Genomic DNA, 27,336 nt, shown 5'->3' with positions numbered 1-27,336 from the left:
ACTGTAAAGGCTAGCCATAAGGGGCTCATAAATATTAGATGATCTTGTCCTGATCCAGTGAAAGGTTTGCAGTTGCTATCATCTGGGGTGAGATGTTGATTGAATGAATGAATGCAAATTTGCCAATTTTTTTACCTGAAGCTGGAACTGTGTTTTTTACCATTGTGCCAATATACCTGACAATAATACAACTGTTATCCTGATGTTTAACCTGTCAATTTTGTTAAACTGTTTTTTACAGCCTTCATCCTGGAGATCTCTACCCCTTTACCAGGAAGCCCTTATTTATTATTGTGGATTCATCTAACAGCGTGGCATACAAGGTATTACAGCTTTTAATTTTTTGGAGTATGACATAGCTATCAGGACTTTGCAGATTACTGTACATTAACTAAATTACTAGCCGCAAGTATATTAAAAGACTGTTCAGCCAGGATGTCCTTACATTTTCTTTATAGTAGGAGTATGTGACAGCTGTTGGGCCTCCAGGGATTGGTCACAAGCGGATATTGTTAGGAGTACCAGCACCAACAGTTATGGTGCCAACTGCTCCTAGCAGACACTGCTAATGTTTGATGTGATATCTGTGGAGGTCAGCAGCGCAAGGTGTGGGCTGGCTCTGATCTGCATTTTGAAGCTCACAATTGGAACCAGAAGGTTTTTCTTTTTTTACTTACATTTTTACACAAACCTGCAAGCCATAAATTTTCAATCCATGTGACAAGAAAAAGACACTTCAAAAGAGTTACAAATACTCACGAAGGTGATATACAAGTCTTTAGTCAGACATTGGTTTGATAGTAGCAAATGTACAGTATATATAGAAAGAAAAATAATAAAGGAAAAAAAACAGAGGACAGAGTCTAGTTTCGATTAGTGCCGGCCTGTTAGTACTGTCTTGGTTGTTATGGGCATAGGTAGGGAAACTAAGCTACTAAGGACATGTAGGAGTCCCAATATGAGATGCAATTTAGATGCACATTTTTCAGGGATTATAACATTAAAATATTTACACAATAGCTGTGCATTTGGAATGTGTATGCCAATTTTTTCATCTTTTTCAAAGGGCTTCCCATGATTTATTTTTAACATCAAATGTGAGTTTGAATTGAGTTTGTTCATTAAGTTAAAATATAAAGAGTGTTTTATCTGGAGCACTCTTTTGCTGCCAGGCCCCCGGCTACAGTTTTTCTAGCCGCTATGAGGTCATGAATATCTTAGGTTGTATGGCCATTGGTCAGTGCCCAGGTGTAGCAGTGCAAGTGCTGGGTCTGTTTGAGTGTTGATTTATAAGATAACTTGAGAGAATTCCCAATGTGCTACACATTTAGAGTATTGAAGAGGCCATTCTGTTGCTTGCTGCCATTGCATTCCTGAAAATGTTTGAGCTAGATCTGCTTCCCAGGGTTTCCTCGTAATAGGCTTTTCCCCGTCAAAGGTTGAGTAAGGATACAGTAGAGTCATACTATGCCTTTAGCATTTTTCAGTGCTCCAGTGAGCTAGAGAAAAACATTCCAGGTGATAAAAGTTTGCATAGGTCATCTCAAATCAAACAAGACTCTGACACATAGATACAGTATTTATAAAAATCTTTATTGGGAATGAAGTATTTTCTGTGTAAATTATCAAAGCATTTGACTCTCCATTTCTGTATATAGTTGGTTGAGAGTGTTCAAACTCAGAGATCACCAATTTTGGAGGTAAGGAGTGTTAGGGTAGGTTTACACCATGCCTACGCATAGCGCATTCCTGTGCGATTCACATCACATGCAAAATGCACTCCATTTGCGATCTGCAGCAGGTGTCAATACAAACTTGATACCCCAAACACATGTTGCAAACACAGTGCAGTTCCTCGCATTGGATTGCATGGTACTTTTGTACCATGTGATCCGGTTGCAGTGTGTTTTAAAAAGTAGTGCACTATTAGTGTGGTGTGATTTAGAAATGAATGTGAATACGATTCACATGCAGATCTGTGCGGTGCGATTTCAGTGGGCATTGGTGTAAACTGCCCCTTAGGGAAGTCAGGGGAAAGAACCACTTTTTTCACTAGTAGAAGCCCTATTCACCCAAAACATATTTTAGTTTTTGGTATGTGCTGGGCACTAAGCCACATATAGTTCTTGGGGCCTCGATTGGTAAGATCTCTGCGATCTCTTGAATTCATGGGTCTGCACATCTGCATTGCCCATTTTAGTTTTTCCTTTATATTTTGGAGAATACATCAGAAAGTGCTATGATACAAAAAAGGGGGGTGACAACACCCAAAACTCCCAGGTAGACATGAACAGAATTAAAAATGTTGTTGAATAATAAATCTGGTCGTAGAACCCACTTGATTTCCTAATGTGGGTGTTTGAATACTACATTTTATGGCATTGTATTATTATTATTTAATTTTTTATTTTTTGGTTGAACTAGATGGACTTGTGTCTTTTTTTTTTCAATCTAACTATGAAACTATGTAACATCTTCCCTCACAAAATAGAAATAGCTCCTGTAATATGTAATTGTGGGTGGAGAAATAAAAAACTTCAGAATTTCAATCCAAAAAGCAATTCTCTGATAATAGATTTTATTACACAGTCTAGCACAGTCAGTTCTATATAACCAGTTAGTAAGAGTTATAAAAGTAGCCCTTTTTTTTATAAATACAGTTGAGAAAGACCTGGCTCCCGATGGGACCATTGGTCCTCGGAATTTTTTTTTCGTTTTTCTGCATTTTTGATTCCTGTGATTTTCAATCAACAGGCGGGCTGGGTGACAGTCTGAATAATATAAATCCTTGTAGTCTCCCCAGCCTGGCCATCAAGCGTGAGCAGGCCCTACCTATGTGCTGGGTCAGCCACAAGATGCCCCATCTATTCCAGGAGTGGCCGGTGAGCTATATTCTCAGGGGCACACATATCACTGGGCTACTGCTGTCTGTGTCACAGTGTGCCATGGCCAGCAGCCACCCCACACTTCTCGGGTGATGGGTCTGTCTGTGGAATGCGTCTAGCAGTTCCTGCAGGAGGGGTAAGTATGGTTCCACCTGTCTCGGCAGGATGGAGCAGCTGGGCATTCCCTGGGAGGTCGACTAGGGGGTCTCTCTCTCCCTTTCTTCTCTCTCTGTCCTTTCCTTCCTCCCCATGCTATAGGCCGCTGTTTGACTGGGCACATGGGGGTGCACGTACCTGGCCAGGGGGGTCCTCTGGGGGGTGCTCTGGGTCCTGGTAGGGGACTGCGCTGGATGTTGGGGGTCGCTCATCCTCTTCCCTTTTTTCTGGGCCACGTGGGTGTCTGTGTTGTGTGAGCCATGTGGGGAGGCCGCCACGCATTCCACTGCCATTTTCCTGAGGCTACGGCCATTTTGTGGTAGCCACAGCTAGTTTTTTGCCTTCAGACATTTTCTAGTAGTTTGGCGGTTATTTTCTTGGTACTCTCAGATGTTTTTTGGCTGAGGCGGCCGGCGGCCATTTTCTAGTAGCCTCAGGTGATTTTTGCATCTAGCGGGTGCCTGTTTCCTTCTAGAACAGTGCGCTTCCAGACAGACACCTCATAGATGGCACAGGGGAGAGTGGACAGCAGCAGAAGTGCAGTACCTGGGTCAGGGTGGTGAGTCCTGCGGGAGGCCCCTCAGTCTGCACAACTAGGAGGGTGGACTTTTGTGTGACTTGCCTTAGGTTCCTAAGTGGTGACAGGCGAGTGTGGGTCAGCATGGTGTCAGAAACTGGCGCTTCTTCCCTATACATCCCTGTGATTGCAACTGGTTCCCCTGAACCTGCGGTGCCTATGGATGCTCTGTCGGTGGTCCTGGAGGCCTTTGTTGCCAGGGTGGAAGTGGTGTGCAGGCACAAGGGGGGTAAAAAATATGCCCCCTCCCCCGACCGTCTTCTGGGGAAAGCTCTGATTCAGACTCGGGCCCCGCTGTAACTGGTGACCCCTGTTCTGATGTATCAGAGGATGTGGACCAGAACCATTCGGACATTGAGGATGACTCCGGGTCAGTGCAGGAAAAGGCGCTTGTAGGAGCACTTATTACAGCATTGCAGGATACCCTAAAAATTGAGGATATGGCGGGGGCATCTTCAGAGGTGTCGGTCCCCTTCGGGTCCCTCAAGCCGGCCCGCACACCTAAAGTGTTTCCTTACCTAACTTATTTACAAGGAATGGGGAAAACTACAGCGGCCCTTTTCAGTCCCCAAATGCATGGCAGTGCAATACCCCTTTGAGGAGAGTTTGCTGAAGAAATGAACATCTACTCCGGTTGTTGACCCCCCAGTATCCAGGTTAAATACGGTAACCACGATTCCGGTGGAAGGGACTCCTGCTTTCAAGGACCCTGCTGACAGAAGGGGCGAGGCGTTTGCCCAGTCCATGTTTAACGTGGTGGGGGCAGCATTGCGGCCAGTGTTAGCCACGGCCCTGGTATCGCAGACGCTGACTGAATGGGCTAAATTGTTGCACCATGAATTGGAGAAGCAACAGGCATCTCCAGTCTGCGTGGAGCTGGCAGACCAGTTGGTGCAGGGCCTTAAGTATGTCTGTGATGCTGCCTAAAATATGCCCCCCTTGCTTGACCAGGCATCTAAGAAAGCACTGGCGGACTTGCTCTTCCAGGGACAGAGGCTATTTGGAGCCTTGCTGGATGACATTATTAAGAAAAGGAAAGGTAAGGAGCCACGTGGAAGGCAAGGGCCCTCTTTTTCCTCTCAGAAGTGGATTTTTCGTCCGCCCGGGTCGGCAGGTAAGCGTTCCTAGTCAGACAAGGTGCCTGCTGAGGGGCAAAAGCATCCCTGGTTTCGCAAGCCAAACAAGCCTGTGAGCAAATCTGTTACTGCATGAAGGTTTGCCCCCATCTGACTCTCGGGTGGGGGTTCACCTTTGGAAGTTTGCAGCTCGGTGGACCTCCCTGCTTTCCGACCAGTGGGTCTGCAAACTGGTTTCCTCAGAGTACAAGATAGAGTTTCTTTCTTGTCCGCCAAAATTTTTTATTTTCTTACATCAGGGGACACAGAGCCATAGTACTTACTATGTGGGTTATAGGGCCACTGATAGGTGATGGACACTGGCCCACCCTGAAGGCAAGAAGTGTACTCCTTATATAACTCCGCCCACTACTGGGAGTCCTCAGTTTTTTCGCCAGTGTCTAAGGTGTTCGTCACTAGTATAGATGTGCTGTGCTGAGCTCCACTGGAAGCAGTCCTTGTTGGGGCTAGCCATGCTGACCGGATCCATTCAGATGTCCTTTAATGGGCTAAAGGAATGGTACCCGGGCCTTGTGTCCAAAGAAACAAGGTTTTGCTTGCGAATGTTTCTCTTTTTAGAGAGCTGGACCCTGGGATCCAGTACTTTTTGGTGCTGTTGCAGGTCCAGGATTGTGGGTAACCCCTAGGTTATCATGTTCCTAAAGGTTTTGGAACACACCGTTGAAGGGTGAAGATTGGGTTTATCTCAGATAACCCTGCTGCAAGGAAAGGAAAGTGGAGATTTTCTTAAGAATTTCTCCTTTTGTGTTATAATGTTATCATGACTATGTGTCACCACTGGGGGCTGTATTGAGCACTCACCGCCTGATGCTGGAAACAGCGCAGAAGCCTTAATTTCTCCTCTCCTCCTGCACCCCCAATGTTGCTGTTTTTTTCCCCCTTCGGGGGACTGATATGCGGAGAGCAGTTCTTTAAAAAAAAGAAAAAGACAGAACATGCGGCCGCTCAGCGGAGGATTTACCCCTGCCGCCGCCATGTCAGCAGTTTCGCAAAGCGCCTGAGTCAGCCGCTCGCGCGGGAACACACTTTCCTTTGAAGGGAAGGGGCGCCATAATTAGCGCGGGGCGTGGCTAACGGCGTTAGACGCCGGCCACACGTGGAGGAAGTTGTTAAAGTGATGTGTGTGTAGCTGCTCCCTGGCTGTGGAGGGACACATGAGCAGGAGGTTGGCTGGATTCAGGTTTGGTGACACGAGCATTCCCTTTGACACATTATACTTTACCAGGCTAGATATTAATAGCAGCTAATAGCGCTGGACTATAACCTAGCAGTGTACATTCTTTTGCTGGTAGTGCCTCTGCTTTGTGCTTCAGGCTATGAGTGGGACCAGGAACCCCTCTAAGGGTTCTAAAGGGTCAATGGTTTCACCATTGGTTTCAAACTAAATCCATTTCCAAAAGAATGTCATCTTCCTCTGAGAGTGATGAGGCTGGTCAGATTGAGCCGTCAGGGGAAACTGTTGTTGCAGCTGCACTGGACACTTCAGTATATATCACACGAGGGTTTTTTTCTTCTACCATTTGTAGAATGCTAAAAGATGTGGGATGTCTGGGCAGTTGCTGATGCTGACCCCTAAACATCCACATCTATAAGGCTTTGAGTTTGAATGGACTATCTCGGTACTTGGTAATGAATAACAAGTGAAAGAATAAAAATATATGATATTTAATGAAGACAGAAAGTGTATAAATACAAACAATAAATCTTTAAAATCGTATACACCACAATTAAGAAATGCTACTGTTGGGTTTCCCCGTAGCGTTTTCTGTTGAAGAGGGGTATATAAAATTCCTCAACCGGTTTTGCGGCGAACCGCTTCTTCAGGAGGATAGTTTATAGGATAAATAATATCTTATAGCAAAAAAGAGAAATAACAAAACATTTTTACAATCAAAATTAAACTAATGCCGCATACACACGATCAGACTATCCGGCGACTATTTCCGAAAGGGGAAGCCCTACACCGAAAAAACAGCATTTGGGTCCCCCCAAGGTCCATATAAGACCCTTATCTGAGCACGCAGCCTGGCCAATTAGGAAAGGGGGTGGGGATGAGCGAGCACCCCCCCTTCTGAGCCGTACTAGGCCGCGTGCCCTCAACATGGGGAGTGCTTTGGGTAAGGGCCCCCCACCCCAAAGCACCTTGGTTGTTGGGGTCTGCGGGTGGGGGGCTTATCAGAATCTGGGAGCCCCCTTTAATAAGGGGGCCCCCAGATACTGGCCCCCACCCTATGTGAATGAGTATGGGGTACAATGCACCCCTACCCATTCACCTGGTGAAAAAAATGTAAATAAAACACATCACAAGGTTTTAAAATAATTTATTGCACAGCTCCGGGGGTCTTCTTCCGTCTTGGGGGTCTTGTTGTTGGACTCCTTCGCTATCTTCTGCTAGCTCTTTTACTAGCGGAGGAGCCCGGCTTTCTTCTTCGCCGCCGCCCTCCAGGGGTCTTCTTCCGACTTCGGGGGTCTTGTCCCCCTCTTCAGTGCTTCTTGCCGGGCCTCCGCTTTCTTCCTATAGCTCTTTTACTAGCAGTGACATTGACCTCCTTCGCTAGTCCCGTCTACCTGGAGCCACATTCAAATTGAACTGACTTTTCTCCGTGTGCGGGAAAGTCCATTCATTTCAAAAATCCGGCGGACTAGCACACAGATGGCCATATTGTCCGCCGGACAATTTTTGAGTCAAAACTACTTTCTAAGTCCGCCGGACTTTTGGGGAAAAAAAGTCCACAGGAGCCCACACGCGGGCGAATTGTCCGGTGGACTCTGGTCCGCCGGATAGTCTGATCGTGTGTACGTGGCATAAGGAGACCAGCTCACCCGTGCGGATGGAGGCAGCAGAGCAAAGGACCCATCAAATTCCCCCCGGCGGATACAAGGGATTGTACCTGATAGACTCTGGTTGAAAGATAATAATGGAATTAGAAATTGTATTATAAAAAGTTAAAGACACACACAGGTGTGACCAGGTGACAAAGAAACCAATTGTGTGATAGTGTGATGAGAAGAAGGGGGGGGGGAGAAAGGAATGACTAAAAGGAGAAAGTAGAATAGGATAAGAACGATAGGAGATGGGGCAAACAGAGGTAATGGGAAAGGGGGGTGGTGGGTAGGTGGGTGAGGGAATAGAAAAGGTGAGGGGGGAGGATCATGAATGAAAGTGGGGGAAGAAACGGAAAAAATGAGGGGAAGGTGTGATAAAAAAAAATGAGAAAAAGTGAGGAAAATTGAGAAGATAACCCCACAGTCACCACTTTGTCCACCAGAGGGTCTAAAACTCCACTAAAATACACTCACCAAGCTACTTTAGCTGGCCAACAAATTTGCATGGGCTGGGTGTGACAAAGGATTGTATGGATAAACCAGGATATGGTATGGGTAGCTCAAAAACAGTAATAATAGTGCAAGGTCCACTCAATAGCCAGGAGAGCAAAGGTGACCCTGGATAGCACTAAGATCTGTAAAATACAGAAATATGGTAATATATGTTAAAAATAAAAATAAAAAAATAATATATGTGTGCACAAATGCGCCCTCATGCTCATGTGCATGCAAAAAGAGCCAATAGACAAAAAAAAGGAAGAGACACAGAATGCTGAAGAGGTCCTGGTCTCACACCACTAAAGGGGGGGGGGGGGGGGAGAGATGCTAACCTGTAGCAGCAACCGTCCATCACATCAGCTCAGCGTGGAGAGTCTGCACTGCTCACAAGTGGTCTGAAAATTACCACTATATGAGCACCCCGACCGGTGGCATCTGACATCACAGGGTCAGCTCTCCCACACAGCGCAGGCGCACGCTCCCGCGCTAATGCGCATGCGCGCACAGGTGTGCACGATTGTGCATGTGCGCATGGAAAGAGCCAATAGACTAAACAGTCAAGGCTCATCCGCCACAAGCATAGACAACACAGGCGGAAGTCCAGCGAGGGAGAGCACATATCTGCCGATGGGGAAACCACAGAAGGGGCCCTGGGGAACCTGATTCACTACCGAGGAGGGAGGGACAGCCAAGGAGGGGGAGGGGGGGGGGAGGGAAGGAGGGGAAAAAAAACAAAATGAAAATGACTTATACAATAGAATATAATAAAACAAAAACAAATCATGTGTAAGCATTATGGCATGCTGGGGAAATATCCCCCCAGTTTACACCAACCTAAGCACAAAAAGTTGGACTGAACTTTAGACCTGAACAAAGTGACAATTTTAGTTTCAGCATTTTGGGGAAAAAAGAAAAGACAAAGATCACAAAACAGCTGAAAAAAAAATTCCTTTCTCCTTCCTTTCTCCCCCGTCTTTTTCTCTTTTACTCATCATACAATTGGTTTCTTTGCCACTTGGTCACACCTGTGTGTGCCTTTAACTTTTTATAATACAATTTCTAATTCCATTATTATCTTTCAACCAGAGTCTATTAAGTACAATCCTCCGTATCCGCCGCGGGGGGAATTTGATGGGTCCTTTGGTCTGCTACCTCTGTCCGTGTGGGTGAGCCGGTCTCCTTAGTTTAACCACATACAGACCGGACCATTTTGCTGGTCAAAGACCAGACCACTTTTTGCGATTCGGCATTGCATCGCTTTAACTGACAATTGCGCGGTCGTGCGACGTGGCTCCCAAACAAAATTGACTTCCTTTTTTTCCCACAAATAGAGTTTTCTTTTGGTGGTATTTGATCACCCCTGCGGTTTTTATTTTTTGCGCTATAAACAAAAATAGAGCGACAATTTTGAAAAAAAAACGCATTATTTTTTACTTTTTGTTATAATAAATATCCCCCAAAATATATAAAAAAACATTTTTTCCCTCAGTTTAGGCCGATACGTATTCTTCTACATATTTTTGGTAAAAAAAATCGCAATAAGCGTTTATAGCGTTTACAAAATAGGGATAGTTTTATGGCATTTTTATTAATAATTTTTTATTATAATTTTTTTTACTAGTAATGGCGGCGATCAGCGATTTTTATTGTGACTGCGACATTATGGCGGACACATCGGACATTTTTGACACATTTTTGGGACCATTGTCAGTTATACAACAATCACTGCTATATAAATGCAGTGATTCCTGTGTAAATGACACTGACAGTGAAGGGGTTAACCAGTGGGTGGCAGTGCAGGGGTTAAGTGTTCCTAGGGGTGGGTTACTAACTGTGGGGGGTTGGGCTTTCATTTAGTGAACACTGATCTCTGCTCCAATCACATGGAGCAGAGATCAGCATCACTAGTTGCTAGGCAGAATGGAGAAATGCTGTTTACAACGGCACTTCTCCATTCAGCCGTCCCGTGAGACGATCGTGGGTATGCCCACGGTGATCGAGTCCGCGGGACCCCCGACCGGACTCACGGGGGTCCCGAACGGCACGCGGCGCGCTCGCGATGGCAGGGCGGCATTGAAGATTGGACGTACCTGTACACCAATATGCCTGCCTGTGCCATTCTCCCGACGTACATCGGCGTGCGCTGGTCGGGAACAGGTTAAATTTGATTGCAAAATGTTTTGTTATTTCTCTTTTGCATATATGTTTGCTTTGTTGATTATGTTTTGCTTAAAGATATTATTTATCCTATAAACTATCCTCCTGAAGAAGCGGTTCGCCGCAAAACTGGTTAAGGAATTTTGTATACCCCTCTTCAACAGAAAACGCTAGGGGGAAACCCAACAGTAGCATTGCTTAATTGTGGTGTATACAATTTTAAAGATTTATTGTTTGTATTTATACACTTTCTGTCTTCATTAAATATCATATATTTATATTTTCTTTCACCTGTTATTCATTACCAAGTACCAAGCTAGTCCATTCAAACTCAAAGCCTTATATGTGGATGTTTAGGGGTCAGCATCAGCAACTGCCCAGACACTCCCACATCTTTTAGCATTCTACAATTACGAATTTGGATGATGGTACTTTTATAAGTTTGATGTATGTCCTATTTGAACCTGAGGCTATACTCACCATTTGGTCTTCTCCCATTTGTAATTTGGAAAAGAAGATTGATGCTATGTTATCTCTCCATAGTGGGGTCAAACATAGCAGATCCCTATCTAGTGCTCAGGACCCTCTTATTGAAGTGCAGGAGGCTGGGGATCAGGTAGATCTTCCCAAAGATTTGGAAGATACCTATTTATCCTCTTCCGAGGATCCTAATATAGAAGGAGTAGCATCACAAGACAGGCTGCTTGTACACTCTTACTAAATTGGTTCGTTCAAACTTTTTGCTGACTGCAGAGCAGGCTCTTGAGGAACCCGCCTCTATTTTAATGGGCTCATTAAAACCTCCCCCATCCGGGGATGCTTTTCCTATTCATATATGGCTAAAGAAGCTTATGTATTCTGAATGGGAACATCCGGATAAACAATATTATCCTTCTAAGAGATTCTCCACACTTTATCCTATGGAGGAGGATTTCTATAATAAATGGGGGTTCCATCAATTGATGCTGCAATCGCCTCAGTGAACAAAAATCTCACATGTCCAGTGGATAATGCGCTGATGTTAAAGCGGAGGTCCACCCTAAAATGGACCTCCGCTCATCGGAATCCCCCCCCATCCGGCGCCACAATCAGCACCTTTCAGGGGGGAGGGGGGTGCAGTTACCTGGATAATCCAGGTAACTGCACCCACTTCCGGGATAGCTGTCTGCGGAAAGGGGCGTAGATTACGCCCCTTTCCGCAACTGCCCGCCCCTTTGCGCAAGTGCCCTGCTGCCTGCTGGGAAACACACAGTTCCCAGAGGCAGCGGGGACCGTCTGGATTGCGGCTCGCGCATGCGCAGTAGGGAACCGGGAAATGAAGCCGAAAGGCTCCATTTCCTGATTCCCATACCCAAGATGGCGGCGGCAGGACCCGACAGACGACCTAGCGATCGGCTTCGGGTGCCGACATCGCGGGCGCGCTGGACAGGTAAGTGTCACTATTTTAAAAGTCAGCAGCTGCAGTATTTGTAGCTGCTGGCTTTTAAAAAAAAAAAACACGGAGTCCCGGTGGACTCCCGCTTTAAAGGATCCAACAGATAAAAAATTGGAACTTCTTTCTAAAAGCAATATGTCTTTTGCAAGTTCAGTAGTGCAGCCAGTTCTTGCCGCAATTGGTGTATCCCAGTCCATTAAGGTTTGTGGAGATACTTAAAATTCTGCCTGATCAGCAGGCCCAGCAATGGGCTGGTGTATCAGACTCACTATGTTTCTCAGTAGATGCCATGAAAGATTCTATCATTCAAGCCTCATGGCTTATGCTTGGACTAATGCATTCTTGCAGAGTTCTATGGCTGAAAAATTGGTCAGCCGAAGTACCGTGTAAAAAGCTCTTAGCCAGTTTCCCTTTTCATGGTGAACAGCTATTTGGAGACAATCTGGATAAATACATCCAAAGGATGTCTAATGGGAAAAGCTCTTTTACCAGTAAAGAAGTGGTTCAAACAATTTATCCTTTAAACATGCTGCCTCACCTGTGCCAGGGGCATCAGCCTCTAGACAGTCTCGACAACCTCAACTGTCAGGTTCAAGGGGAAGACCCCAAGGGCAGCACCAGGGTCAGAAGAGATCTTGGGGCAGAAAGCCCACAAAGCAGAATGCTAAAGCCTCGTTATGAAGGGGCGCCCCTGCTCGCTCGGGTGGGGGGAAGGGTCCTGCAATTCTAAAAGATCTGTCAGGAACAAGACAGATGGGTGGCTTCTGCAGTTTCTCTAGGTTACAAACTAGAGTTCCGAGAGTTTCCATCTCCTCGTTTTCTAAGGTCAAATGTTCCCAAGGATCCAGAGAAAAAGAAGTCTCTCTTTCTAGCTCTGGATCATCTATTATCCTAGTCGGTGATATCAGAGGTTCCCTTAGTGGAACAGGGCACAGGTTTTTATTCAAACCTTTTCACGGTTCCAAAACCAAAAAGAGAGGTAAGACCCATTCTAGATCTCAAAGATCTGAATCGGCACTTAAACATCCGATCCTTTCGCATTGGTTCAATCCGATCGGTTATTTCTATCCTGCAAGGAGGGGAGTTTTTGGCTTCTATCGATATCAAAGATGCATATCTCCACGTGCCAATACTTCCCGCTCACCAGAAATTTCTGCACTTCAAAATAGAAAATCATAATTTTCAGTTTTTGGCCCTGCCAATCAGTCTAGCCACAGCACCACGGGTGTTCTCAAAAACTCTGGCACCTCCTTTCGCCAGATTAAGGGCTCAAGGCATAACAGTCCTAGCCTATTTAGGCAATCTACTTTTAATAGATCGCTCAGTCTCAGATCTAAACCAGAGTCTGGTCACAGCTGTAAACTACCTGGAATCTCTAGATTGCATACTCAACCTAGAAAAATCCTCCTTAAATCCATCAAGGAGATTACAGTACTTGGGGCTGGTCATAGATACCATACAGAAAAGGGTATTCTTACCCCAGACAAGAATCAGTTCCATTATAGCACTAATTCAATTTATCAAAGCAAAGAAAAATCCTTCCATTCGGTTGTGTATGAGATTGTTGGGGAAAATGGTAGCCTCCTTCAATGCCGTCCCTTACGCACAGTTTCTCTCAAGACTACTTCAAAGCACCATCCTGTCGGCCTGGAACAGAAAGGTTCAGACCTTGGAATTTCCAATACGCTTGGCTCCCGACGTATGTCAGAGCCTAAATTGATTGGTTGATATCCAGCAACCTCCAAAAGGTAAAATCGTTTCTACCAGTTTCCAGAAAAGTGGTGACAACAGATGCCAGCCTTCTAGGCTGGGGAGCACTCCTGGAAGAAGATTCTGTCCAGGGGAGATGGTCCAAGTTAGAGAGGACCTTGCCTATCAACATCTTGGAGATCCAGGCAGTATGTCTGGCCCTAAAGTTTTGGATGGTCAGACTAAGGGATTGTCCTGTCAGGATTCAGTCCGACAATGCCACGGCTGTGGCTTACATCAATCACCAGGGGTGCACGAGAATTCATGGAGCCCAAAAAGAGGGGAATCATGTTCTAGCTTGGGCAGAACACAACATTCCTTGCCTGTCGGCAATATTCATTCCAGGAATAGAGAATTGGCAGGTGGAATACTTGAGTCACCAACAATTATTTCCGGGGGAATGGTCTCTTCACCACCATCTTCCTAGCGATATGTCAGAAATTGGATATTCCAGGCTTGGACCTGTTTGCGTCCAGATTCAACAACAAGGTCAACAACTTTGTATCGAGAACGAGAGATCTACTAGCATGCAGAACAGACGCATTAGTCTTCCCATGGGATCAGTTTTCACTGATCTATGCGTTTCCTCCAGTCCTGCTTCTTCCGCGTCTTCTTCGCAGGATCAAGCAGAAACTAAAGGAGGTCTCGGCAAATCAAGAAGATCTTGGTTTGCCAAGATCATAAAGATGGCGGTAGGGGTCCCTTGGACTCTGCCATTATGGCCAGACCTTCTCGCACAAGGTCCGGTATTCCATCCTACCTTACAGGGGCTAAATTTAACGGTTTGGCTATTGAGACCCACATTTTAAAGGATCGTGGGTTGTCTCCTTTGCTAGTGTCTACATTGATTAATAAAAAAAAAAGAAAAAACTGCGCTAAGGTAAATTCTAAAATATAAGGAATAATCCCAAAGACCTGGGTTCAGCTGCGGCTTAACTGTATCACATAATTACAGAAATAAAACAGAGAAAAGAAATAAGCTGCGCTAAAGTGCACTATATAATAAGGCAAAAGCCTACTATGTGGATATAAGCAGTGTAACAATACATATGATTCTATTATATCTCCAATCAATGAAACAAATACCAAAATACATAAACAAATAATGTAAATACTTTCTGTCCTACCCTTAAGTGGGCAGGAAACCACTTCAGTGAAGAGTGATACAAACAACGTATTAAAATTAATATAATAAATAAATAAAACCCCCCCGTGAAACACAAGAGTCTCTGAAAAAATAAATAATAAATACACAGAGAAAAAGTCCTGCTGTGACCAATTAAACGAAATCCTCCATAGATGAACAGTGTTCAATCCACCACCAAATGTCTGAATTCGTTTCTTACCAGAATGATCCCCCACCACAACGTTGGGCTGAGCGACACGCCAACGTTACCTCGTGTTCAGAGTCCAGGAAGGACGGGTTTGTCCGTGTGTGTCCGGCCGGCGCAACGGACTTAAAGAGGGAGTAAACCCTGATGGGTTTACTTCCTCTTTCATTCCCTGCAAAGGCAAAGCATAATGGACTACTATGCATCGCATAGTAGCCCATTATGTGTCACTTACCTGACACAGGAGCCAGCGAAGTTACCGCTCTCCCCTGTAGTCCGGCGCATCCATCTTTTCGGTGGGGTCTCGCAGCTCCGCCGCTGTCATTCGGCGGAGCCGCGATGACGTCACTCCCACGCATGCGCACAGGAGCCGACACGCGTGGCAGCTCCATTGTTGGAAATGCCGCGCTCGGTGTGCCTGCACGCCGCTGTCTACGGCGCATGCGCCGTAGACAGCGGTGCCCGTCTTCAGGCAAATATCTCCTAAACCGTAAAGGTTTAGGAGATATTTCTTGGACCTACAGGTAAGCCTTAATCTAGGCTTACCTGTAGGTCAAAGTGGTTTGTAAGGGTTTACAACCACTTTAAGGCTCAGAAATTCCAATCACATTGTAAGTGTTATTTTATATTTTTGGATTTTAACAATAAAAGGTTTTACACTATTGGAGCTTTATCTTTCTTCCATGGTGCATATTTTGAACCTTCCAAACGTATGAGGGGTATTCTGTGAAAATGTATCCAGCCTTTTATACCTGAAAATGATGATTCAAACGATTAACAAAGGATTCCTTTGGAGTGAGGAACGACCACATACCTAAATGCTCATTGTGACCCTATGTGGTGGGGGGGTCATGAATCCCCCATATAACCCCTCCCCCTACTGGAGGTACCTCAGTTTTTTCGCCAGTGTCTTAGGTGTTGGTCACAAGTAAAGATGCGCTGTGTTGCGCTCCGCTGGAATATCCTTACTGGGGCCAGCTATGCAACCGAATCCATTCAAAGTGTCTTTTCCAGACCGAATTGGATGGTACCCGGGCCTCGTGTCTGAAGAAACAAGGTTTTACCTGTAATGCTTCTCTTTTTAGAGAGCAGGACCCTGGGATCCAGTATTTGTTTTGTTTTTCACCCATATTCCTGGCAGGGTGCTTTACGGGCCCAGAACTGCGGATCCCCCTATTCAAGGGGGCGCCAGTCTCTGAAGGTTTTTTCCTAACAAAGCCCACCGTGAGAGGTGAAGATTGGGTCTGTTATTCAGACCCTGCAGCTGGATTAGGTAAGGGAGACTCCTCAAGAATTTCTAATTCTAGTAGGTTTTCTCCTTTTAAGTAAATGTATGCTATGCCTATAGTCGCCACCGGGGGCTGCCAAGAGCACATACCTTTTCATGCCTGATCTGTCTGCTTGGTGTCCACGCTCTATGCTCCTCCAGCCATGCTCCAGGAAGGATGAAGGTAAGGGGGTTTTTTCCTTCTGGGATTCTATCTCCATGGATTAGGGGGCTGAGACAGGCCTGTGCAGAGAGCGGTAATATACCCCACCACCCGCCGCCGTCCGCCCTGTCCACCGCCATTTGCCGCCACCATTACAGCAGCTTCACATCCACCGGCCCTTACCTCTCCTTTTTTTTTTTTAAACGAGCGGGGGGGGGGGGGGAGCACTAGGCTACACAGGCTGTGTGAAAAGTGCACGCTTTTTCAGATGCACACAGCCTGTGGGAGACACAGGCATTCCCAGGCAGCATTTACTGAAGCAGCGGCAGTTCCCAGCGGCAGTTGCTGAACTACAGGGCTCAGCAGTCAGTGCATTTTTTTGTGTGGTACCGCTACCTATTGTTGCTTTGCACTATAGGTAAGAGAGGTACAAGTACCCCGAAGAATAGGGGCTCTAAGGGGCCCCCTTCAGGCTCTGAGGACCCGCCTGCAGCACCTTCCCCCCCTGCAGGACCCGGGGAGGCTGGCCAGAGAGAGCCGTCGGGGTAAGGGGCTGCAGCTGCTTCTGGCACTTCAGCCCCTGTGTACATTACATAGGAGGTTTTTTCCTCAACCATAAACGGTTTAGAGGAAAGATTAGTGGCCTTAATCGCATCTTCACTCAGTGGAAGAAAACACACTAGGCCCCCCTCTGTCACCCAGGACCCTCAGAGTGAGGAGCTCTGGGATAAAGGAGAGAAATCCCCCTAATAGGATCAGGAGGAAACTGATGATTCCACTTCTGAGGAATCTAGTGGAGAAGGGCCCTCTTCAGCTTCTTTTTTTTTTTTTTTTTTATAAATTCTTTATTTTTTCATCTTTTCTTTCAATAGATTTCACATTACATTTCGTTATATATCTACAACTTCTTTAACAGCTATGTCTTATAATATTTCAATCCATACCTCAATTCCACGTCATCCTCCCCCATCCCTCACCCTTCCCTCCCAGAAAAAAAAAAAAAAATAGATAAACAAACTAAAAAAAAACAAACAAACAAAAAAAAACAAAAAAAAAACAAAGTTTTCACTATAATCCCCCCCCTCACCCCCCCCCCCCCCCACAACCCGCCTGCTCTATCATATTTCAAATGTTTTACATCATACTTTCTCTATAATTTAGATATGGAGCCCAAATTTTCTGATATTTCTCATCTTGATCTCTCATTGTCATTGTTACATTTTCCATTTGTTGGATTTCTGCAATTCTCTGAAACCACTGTGCTCTATCTGGAGGGCTGCTTTTTTTCCACAGAACCGGAATACATGCCCTTGCTGCTATCAATAAGTGTCTCAGCAAAGAATTTTTGAATCTTTCTATTGTCATTGGGATATCCAGCAACAGAAAAGTTGCCGGTTTATCTCCCAGGTCAATTCCTGTAATCCTTACAATAGTATCAGCTACCATCTGCCAGAACACTCTAATTTTTGGACATTCCCAAAATATATGTAGTAGTGTTCCCTCTGCTCCATGACATCTCCAACATGTCTCTGATATCTGGGGGTAAATTTGATGTAACACTTTTGGTATTCTATACCACCTAGTAAGGATCTTATAACCCCCTTCTTGATATCTGCTTGCCATTGAGGCCTTTTGATTAAACAGCAACATCTTATCCTTTTGTTCTGGGGAAAACGTAGTCCCTAAGTCTCTTTCCCAAGCCTGCAGAAAGGGCAATTCTTGCGGAGTCTCCTGTTCTATTAACATACTATAAAAATAAGACATCAAATGTCTCATATCCTCTCGTTTTAAACAGATCTCTTCAAACTCAGTCAATGCCCTTATTTCTACGTATACTTTTGATTTAGATCTAATAAAGGCTTCTAATTGCCTCATTCTGAAGGGATCTAGCCCTAATGTCATTCCTTTTTCAATATCTTTTTTAGTCATTAACCGATTGCCTACCGAGAAATTACAAATTCTGCTCATGCCTCTGTCTCGTATTGTTTTAAATTTTGGATCTGTTATTCCCGGTAGAAATGCTGGGGTACCCAGGATGGGAAGGAGCAGACTGGGAATTCTTGAAATAGATGTTTTTCTGAATACTCTTTTAGTTATTCATAATGTCTCCCCTAGTATTGGATGTTTTCTCATTCCTACTGGTATTTCTGTATCTGGAATCCACACTAATGCTTCCAATGGGATATCTATTGCTGCTTGTTCTGTCTGTATCCACGGTTTTTCGTTTTTAAGCCTACACCATTCCACTACTTTGGCTAAATGTGAAGCTTCCTGGTATTTTAGTGGGTCTGGGAGTCCTATCCCTCCTTTTCCTTTGGGGAGTACTAAAATATCTCGACGTACTCTTGCTGGTTTCCCAGCCCAGATGAACTTCATAAATCTTGATCTAAGATCCTTGAAAAAACTTGGAGGGATCTTAATCGGTATAGTTTGGATTATGTATAACAGTCTAGGCATCACATTCATCTTAATAATATTAGTTCTCCCGAACCATGTAAAAATCTCTTTGTCCCATTTTTGAAGATCACTTTTGATCTGTCTTACCAGTGGGATATAGTTAAGTTCAAACAGCTCATTTAGATTTTTTGACATTTTTGTCCTAAGTAACTTATATATGAATTTGTCCATCTAAAATCAAATTGCGTGGATATTGCTTGTAGCTAAGGCAAATCTATTTCTACCCCCATTGCTTCTTATTTTCCATAATTTATTCTAAAGTTAGATATTTTCCCATATTCTCGTAGCTCCATTAGTAAAGACGGGAGAGATGTAATTGGGGACGTTACAAAAAAAATCAAATCATCTGCATAAGCTGCCAACTTCTGATCTTCATTTTTTATTTTTACCCCCCTGATATCCACATTGGCACGTATTTTCCTTAAAAAAGGTTCTATTGTCAAAATGAATATCAGGGGTGAGAGGGGACATCCCTGGCGTGTTCCATTTAAAATGGAGAATGGCTCTGATAATCTGTCATTCACTTTCACCCTAGCACTTGGTTTTGAATATAAGTTAAGGGTCCATCTCAGCATCCCCTCCCCCAGGCCTATATGTTGTAATACCGCTTTTAAGAATATCCAATCTACCCGATCAAACGCTTTTTCTGCATCCGCAGATACTATCACCGTTGACTTATGCAGTTTTTGTACCAGGTAAATTGTGTTCACCACTCGTTTCGTATTTTCTCTTCCTTCTCTCCCTGGGACGAATCCCACTTGATCTGGGTGTATTAATTCCGGTATCAAATTTATCAGTCTCATAGCTAATATTTTTGTGAACAATTTGAGGTCCACATTCAACAACGAAATAGGTCGGTAGCTGGGACACTGAGACTGTTATATGCGCCAGTAACGTTTCTGTTGGAATTTGCTTCCCTTCACGTATTGAGTTATAGGCTTCCACGAATCTCTGAGCCAATTTCTCCGCGAACATTCTATAATATGACAAATTAAATCCATCTGGACCTGGTGATTTACCTCGTTTCAATATTTTTAATGCTTTTGCAACTTCCTCTAGAGTGATTGGTACATCTATTTCTCTGGCCATTTCCTCTGTTATTTTGGGCATTTCTGTCCCTCTTCAGCTTCTTAGGATGAGAAAATGTTGGTGCAAATTCTTGCTGGATTGGTCCGTTTAAGTTACCCGTACCTGAGTCAGTTAAAGAACCCACTTCTTCTCTGGGTTCACTGAAACCTCCTCAAACTGCACATGCTTTTCCTGTTCATGGTTTGCTGGAAAAGCTTATCTATTCTGAGTGGGATCACCCAGATAAACATTTTTTTCCTCCTAAAAAGTTTTCTACACTTTATCCTATGGGAGAAAAATTTACTAAGATGTGGGTTATACTGGCAGTTGACGCCGCCATTTGCTCCGTAAACAAAAGCCTGACTTGTTCTGTTGACAACACTCAGATGCTTAGGGATCCAACTGATAAGAAAATGGAATTCCTATTAAAAAATGTTTTTCTCCTTGGCAGGTTCAGTAGCACAACCTGCAGTGGCAGCAATTGGAGTCTGTCAATATTTGTGAGACCATGTTAAACAGGTGCTTAAAGCCTTACCTGAACAGCAAGCCTGGGGGTTAGCTAACCTTCCAGCAGCTCTGTGTTTTGCTGTTGATGCTATCAGAGATTCTATCCTTCAGACCTCTCGCCTTATGCTTGGAATGGTACACATGCATAGAATCTTGTGGCTGAAAAATTGGTCAGCCAAATCACCAAGTAAGAAACTCCTGTCTGGATTTCCCTTTCGTGGTGCAAAACTGTTTGGAGAGGACTTGGACAATTATATCCAAAGGATCTCTAGTGGGAAAAGCACCCTTTTACCAGTCAAGAAAAGGAGTAAACGTCCCTCCTTTAAATTGGGCTCTGGCAGGAGGAATTTCGGGACAAATGGGTGGTCTCCATAATAACTCTAGGTTACAAACTAGTATTCTGAGAATTCCCTTCTCCTCATTTCCTCAGATCAAATGTACCCAGAGAAAAAGAAGTCTCTCCTTCTAGCGTTGGAGGGACTATTGTCGCAAAAATTTATCATGGTAGTTCCCATGCAAGAGCAGGGAACAGGGTTTTATTCAAACTTTTTCACGGTACCGAAGCCAAACAGAGATGTCTGACCCATTCTAGATCTCAGAGATCTAAACCGATTTCTAGAGATATGGGCCTTTCTCATGGAATCGATCCTATCGGTAGTCTCCATCCTACAAGGAGGAAAACTTCTGGCATCAATAAACATCAAGGATGCGTACCTGCATGTACCTATTTTCCGTGCTCATCAAAAGTTCCTGCGTTTCGAAGTAGAAAAACTCCCCTTTCAGTTCATAGCTCTGCCTTTCGGGCTAGCTACTGCACCTCGGGTGTTTACAAAGATCTTGGCCCCTCCTCTGCCAGATTAAGGGCCCAAGGTATAATGATAATAGCACACCTAGATGACTTGCTCTTGATGGACCGGTTGGTAGCCCGCCTGGACCAAAATTTGGTCACCACAATCAACTACCTGGAACGCCTAGGTTGGGTCCTCAACTTAGAGAAGTCTTCTTTAAAACCAGTAAGAAGACTCGAGTATTTGGGTCTGGTCATAGATACAGCCCAGCAGAGGGTATTCCTACCCCAAGCAAAGATCAGTGCTATAAGAGAACGGATTCAGGTAGTCAGGGTAAAGAAGGGTCCTTCTATTCATCTTTACATGAGGTTGTTGGGGAAGATGATGGCTTCATTCGAAGCAGTTCCCTACGCTTAGTCTCATTCAAGGCTACTACAAAACAGTATCCTATCGGCCTGGAACAAGAAGGTTCAGGCGTTAGATTTTCCGATGCATCTGTCCCCTCCAATGCGTTGGAGCCTCAGCTGGTGGTTGATACCCGAAAAACTGCGGAAAGGAAAATCCTTTTTACCAGTTACCTGGACAGTGGTAACAACAGATTCCAGTCTTTCGGGTTGGAGGGCAGTCCTGGAACAGTCGATTGTCCAAGGGAGATGGTCTAGGACCGAGAGGGCCTTACCCATCAACATTCTGGAGATCCGTGCAGCGTATCTAGCCCTAAAAGCCTGGACACTCAGGTTGCAGGGTCGCCCTGTCAGGATCCAGTCCGACAATGCCACAGCAGTGGCTTATATCAATCACCAAGGGGGCACCAAGAGTCGTGCAGCTTAGGAAGAAGTAAACCAGATCTTAATCTGGGCAGAAAGACATATGCCATGCATATCGGCAGTCTTCATTACGGGGGTAGAGAACTGGCAGGCGGACTACTTGAGCCGCCAGCAGTTAGTGCCAGGGGAATGGTCTCTCCACCCGACGTCTTTTTGCCCATATGCCAGAGATGGGGGTTCCGGATGTAGATCTCTTTGCGTCCAGGTTCAACAACAAGGTCGACAACTTTGTGTTCCCTCCTATTCTGTTACTGCCAAGACTGCTTTGCAGGATCAATCAGGAAAAGAAGTCGGTGCTTCTGGTGGCCCCAGCATGGCCCAGAAGAGCTTGGTATGCAGAAATAGTGAAGATGGCGGTAGACTCTTCTTGGACCCTACCGTCCCGTCCAGACCTGCTATCCCAGAAACCGGTATTCCATCCTACCTTACAAACACTAAATTTAACAGTTTGGCTATTGAAACCCACATTCTGAAGAATCGTGGGCTTTCGGGCCCTGTGATATCTACCTTGATTAATGCAAGAAAGCCAGCTTCCAGAATGATTTATCATAGAGTCTGGAAAGCATATGTCTCCTGGTGTGAATCCAGGGGTTGGCACCCAAGAAAATATGTCATAGGCAGAATCCTCGAATTTCTGCAAAATGGGTTAGAGATTAAACTGGCCTTGAGTACCATCAAGGGCCAAGTCTTGGCCTTTATCGGTTCTGTTTCAACGTCCACTTGCTTCACATTCTTTGGTCCGAAGCTTTATACAAGGGGTAACACGCCTTAATCCTCCAGTTAGGGCGCCTCTGAACCCCTGGGATTTGAAATTGGTTCTGTCAGCTTTACAGAAGCAGCCTTTTGAACGATACATCAGATTCCGTTAGTTCTGTTGACAAGGAAATTCATTTTTCTGGTGGCTATTTCTTCTGCCAGAAGAGTATCAGAATTAGCAGCCCTCTCTTGTAAAGAACCGTATCTGATAATGCACAAGGATAGAGTGGTGTTATGCCCTCATCCTAGTTTTCTACCGAAGGTGGTCTCAGGTTTTCATCTAAACCAAGGTATTGTTGTGCTTTCCTTTTTTCCAAATCCCTGTTCTACGGAAGAGAAGTCACTACATTCTTTGGATGTAGTGAGAGCAGTCAAAGCCTATCTGGAAGCGGCGGCTCAGGTTCGCAAAACTAATGTTTTGTTCGTATTGCCAGAGGGTCCTAAGAGAGGACAGGCAGCATCAAATTCGAGAAGTAATTGTTCAAGCTTATGGTTTGAAGCAAAAGATTCCGCCTTTTCAGATTAAGGCGCACTCAACTAGGGCTATTAGTGCTTCGTGGGCGGTGCATCACTAGGCCTCCATGGCTCAAATCTGCAAGGCCACAACCTGGTCATCAATCCATACATTCACCAAATTTTATCAGGTGAATGTGAGAAGGCATGAGGACTTTGCCTTTGGGTGTAATGTGCTGCAGGCAGCGGTACAGGGTCCTCAGGTCTGAGTACACCCTATGTTGTGTGGTTCCCCTCCCCTCTGGTACATCCCACCAGTAATTACTGAGTCTCTGTGTCCTGTGATGTACGAGAAAGAAAATAGGATTTTTATAACAGCTTACCCGTAAAATCCTTTTCTTTTGAGGTACATCACGGGACGCAGAGGTCCCTCCCCTCTTCTAATACACTTATATTGCTTTGCTACAAAACTGAGGTACCTCCAGTAGGGGGAGGGGTTATATGGGGGATTGAACTTCCTGTCTAGGATGTGCCATTGTCCAATCACCTAGTGATACCCTATAACCCACCAGTGTCCCGTGATGTACCTCAAAAGAAAAGGATTTTACAGGTAAGCTGTTATAAAATCCTATTATTTCCAATTGGATTTGTCAAGTCACTATTCAGGCTTATGGCTTAAAGAAGAAAATGCCTCCTTTTCATGTTAAAGTACACTCAACCAGGGCGATTAGTGCCTCTTGGGCGGTGCATCATCAGGCCTCTATGGCTCAGATCTGTAAGGCTGCAACTTGGTCTTCAGTTCATACATTTACCAGATTTTATCAAATCGATGTTAAAGGTCATGAGGATATTGCCTTTCAGTGCAGTGTACTGCAAGCTGCAGTATGAGTCCTCTGGCCTCCTCTTTTTTTGTTGTGTCTCCCTCCCTTCAGTTGCCATTGATATGGGACATCCCACATAGTAAGTTCTATGGCTCTGTGTTCCTTAATGTAAGAAACGAAAACGGAAAAGAAAAAAGGAAAAAAAAGAAAAAAGGATTTTTAAAACGGCTTACCTGTAAAATCCTTTTCTTTGATGTACATCAGGGGACAAAGAGGTCCCTCCCTTCTTGGTATACACTTGTATTGCTTGGCTACAAAACTGAGTAGTGGGAGGGGTTATATATGGAGTACACTTCTTGCCTTAGGGCGTGCCAGTGTCCATCACCTATTAGTGGCCCTATAACCCACATAGTATGTACTATGGCTCTGTATCACCTGATGTGGTCCCGCAGGTGGCCATAGCTGCGTTTTTGCATGCGAGTCCTGGGTCTCATGGTAGCCACCTCCAAGGCGTTACCGAATGCTCAATTCCACACTCGAGCAAAAGGAGATACTGTCCAAATGGGACAACGAAGATCCCTGTCCCTGGATTGTCAAATTCAGGTGAGCCAGCTAGTCAGGGATTTCCTGCTCTGGTGACAGAGGTCATCGGTCCTTTGGTCCGGGAAGTCGTTCCTTCCTCTTCATTGGATGGTGATCACAATGGATGCCAGCCTGACCGTTTGGGAGGGAGTTTGGGGTCAGCCCAGGGTCGGTGGACCCAGAAAGAATCCCGCCTGCCAATCAATGTACTGGAGCTTCGGGCAATCAGTTTGTGCCTCTCCACATGGTCACAGAGGCTGCAGGGGCATCTGGTCAGGATCAAGTCGGACAACGCCATGGCAGTGGTGTATGTCAACCATCAAGGAGGAACATGGAGCTTGGCTGCAGCACTGGAGGTCACTCACATCCTGCTGTGGGCAGAGTGGCACGTGCCAGCTCTGTTGACCATGTACATTCCAGACGTAGAAAACTGGCAAGCGGACTACCTAAGTCGTTAGATGCTGGACCAAGGGGAATGGTCGCTACATCCAGATGTACTTTGGCTCCTTTGTTTTAGGTGGGGCACGCTAGATGTGAATCTCCTGGCTTCTTGACTCAATCGGAAGGAACAGAGGTTTGTGGCCAGGTCAAAGGATCTCTGGGCGGACGCGGCAGACACGGTGGCTCCATGGGGGCATTATCGGCTAATATTATTTATGCCTTCCCCCCACTCAAACTTCTACCACGTCTGCTTCTGAGTGGAGGTCGAGGTGATTCTGATTGGCCCAGCTTGGCCTCGGCGTCCGTGGTATGTCGACATAGTATGAATGGTGGCGGATGTTTCTTGGTGGCTGCTGATGCAAGAGGACCTTCTGTCGCAAGGTCCAATATTTTATCATGCTTTACCGTCACTGGCTTTAACGGCGTGGAAGAATTATCATTGTACGTGGAAGGCCTACATATCCATGTGTGAGGAGAGTGGTTGGGTGGTGTCTGCGTATATATTTACTTTCCAGGATCCTTCTGTTTTTGCAGTGAGGAGTGGATCAGAAACTTGCATTAAGCACCATTAAGGGGCAGATATCAGCTTTGGCTGTCTTTTTTTCACCGACTCTTGACTGCTCATTCATTGGTGAGTACGTTTGTTCAGGGGGTTTGACATGTGGCCCCTCCGATTCGGCCACCACTACCTCCGTGGGATTTGAATCTGGGTCTCTCTGTGCTTCAGAAACCGCCATTTGAAAACATTAGGGAGATTCCCTTATTTACACTCTCTCAGAAGATGGTCTTTCTAGTGCCCATTACATCTCTCAAGAGGGTTTCTGAGTTGGCGGCCTTGTCTTGCAAGTCTCCCTACTTGATCCTCCACAAGGATAAGGCGGTGCTGCGTCCGCAGCCTTCGTTTTCCTCAAAAAAGGTTGTTTCAGCCTTTTATCTAAATGAGGACATTTTGCTTCCATCCTTATGTCCTCGGCCGTCAGACCCTAAAGAGGTGGCTTTGCATTCCCTGGACGTGGTTCGAGCTCTGCGGGTGTATCTGTCTGGTACAGCTCCTTATCGGAGGTCAGACTCGCTGTTTGTATCGGTGGCTGGTCCAAAGAAGGGACAGGCGGTCTCATCGGCCACCATCTGTCTGTGGATCAGACAGACTGTAGTTCAGGCTTATGCCATACAGGGACCAGCACCTCCCTGTCCTGTCACGGCGCATTCTATCCGGGCAATTGATGCCTCTTGGGCTTTCCAACATCAAGCGTCTGTTCCTCAGGTGTGTAAGGCGGCAACCTGGTCGTCCGTTCACACTTTTACTAAATTTTACAAGGTTGATGTGAGTGCATCTTCGGATGCTTGCTTCGGCCGCAAAGTTTTGCAGGTGGCTGTTTAAGGTTGCAACTCCTCTGTTGAGGACCTCTGGCTGTTTTGGGTGGAGTTGTTGTTTGCTGTTCCCACCCCTGGTTTCTTTGACACTGCTTGGGGACGTCCCTAAGAGCTGCTGTGTCTGTCAATGAACGATAGAGAAAATAGGATTTTTGTACTCACCGTAAAATCCTTTTCTCTGAAGTTCATTGACGGACACAACATCCACCTCTCCTATTTCTGTTTGTACTGCTTTTCATGAACTGAGCTGCTGGATGCAGTGTGAGGGGTTATAGCCAGCAGGACCGTCCCCTGGACAGTACTGTGCAAGTTTTGCTGTTTTTAACACTTTCTGCCTAGTACTCTCCTAAAGGGGCGATATAACCCTAAGGTCAAGAAGAGCTGCTGTGTCCGTTAATGAACTTCAGAGAAAAGGATTTTACGGTGAGTACAAAAATCCTATTTTTTTTTGTCCCAGTCTGGGCCTGCCTGTGGTAGAGGCGAGATCTCTGCATCCGCTATTAATAGAAATTGTACCTAGTCCCAACATGGGACCAATTCCTGTAAATGTAATCTAATAATAATATATACATGATAGATATATAAAAAACATGTATTTCAAGAATACCATATTTAAAATCGCTACATATATATGACTCATGCAGTCAAAAATATTACATCATAATAAATATCTATAATTAATCTAAAACTATTTTTTCAATACATGATCGATCTAAAAAAAAAAGGCACTGAAAAGTTCAAAGTCAAGGGATCAAAGGGAACCCATTCAGATATTAGGAATCACATTAATGTGATGAGTAACCCCCTTCAACCAGCTCTAACTATAGAAAAATACTGTGTAAACTGCAATTAAACCTATATATTAAATATTAATAAGAAAAACTAGTAGCGTTAGTGTAATAAATTAACAAAAAATATATATAATGTGATAAAAAAGCATAAACACCCAGTGATAAGTGACAAATGCAAAAAAATCAATTAATCAAAACAGTCCTAAATTGATAGTATGATCCAGAAACTATCTTCCAAAATTCTCGAATCTTCCACCACACTGCGTGCTTGTGACACCACCTACTCTGCAG

The 27,336-nt window shown here is 45.0% G+C and overlaps 1 protein-coding gene across 5 annotated transcripts in view; it reads left to right on the top strand.

Moving 5' to 3' along the window:
* The window catches only part of SCAI (suppressor of cancer cell invasion), a 1,638,004-nt gene that overhangs the window by 1,376,937 nt on the left and 233,731 nt on the right, over positions 1 to 27,336 (top strand). For all 5 annotated transcript variants that reach the window (XM_077463762.1, XM_077463684.1, XM_077463531.1 and 2 more), the window contains one exon: positions 242 to 323. In XM_077463762.1, coding sequence (XP_077319888.1) covers positions 242 to 323 — 82 coding nt within the window. The remainder of the gene's footprint in view (positions 1 to 241; positions 324 to 27,336) is intronic.

The sequence above is a fragment of the Lithobates pipiens genome, unplaced genomic scaffold (genome assembly GCF_037356315.1).
Source record: "Lithobates pipiens isolate NorthernLeopardFrog02 unplaced genomic scaffold, aLitPip1_a1.2 Scaffold_1, whole genome shotgun sequence".
NCBI lineage: Eukaryota > Metazoa > Chordata > Amphibia > Anura > Ranidae > Lithobates > Lithobates pipiens.
This window is presented reverse-complemented; position numbering and strand designations above follow the sequence as displayed.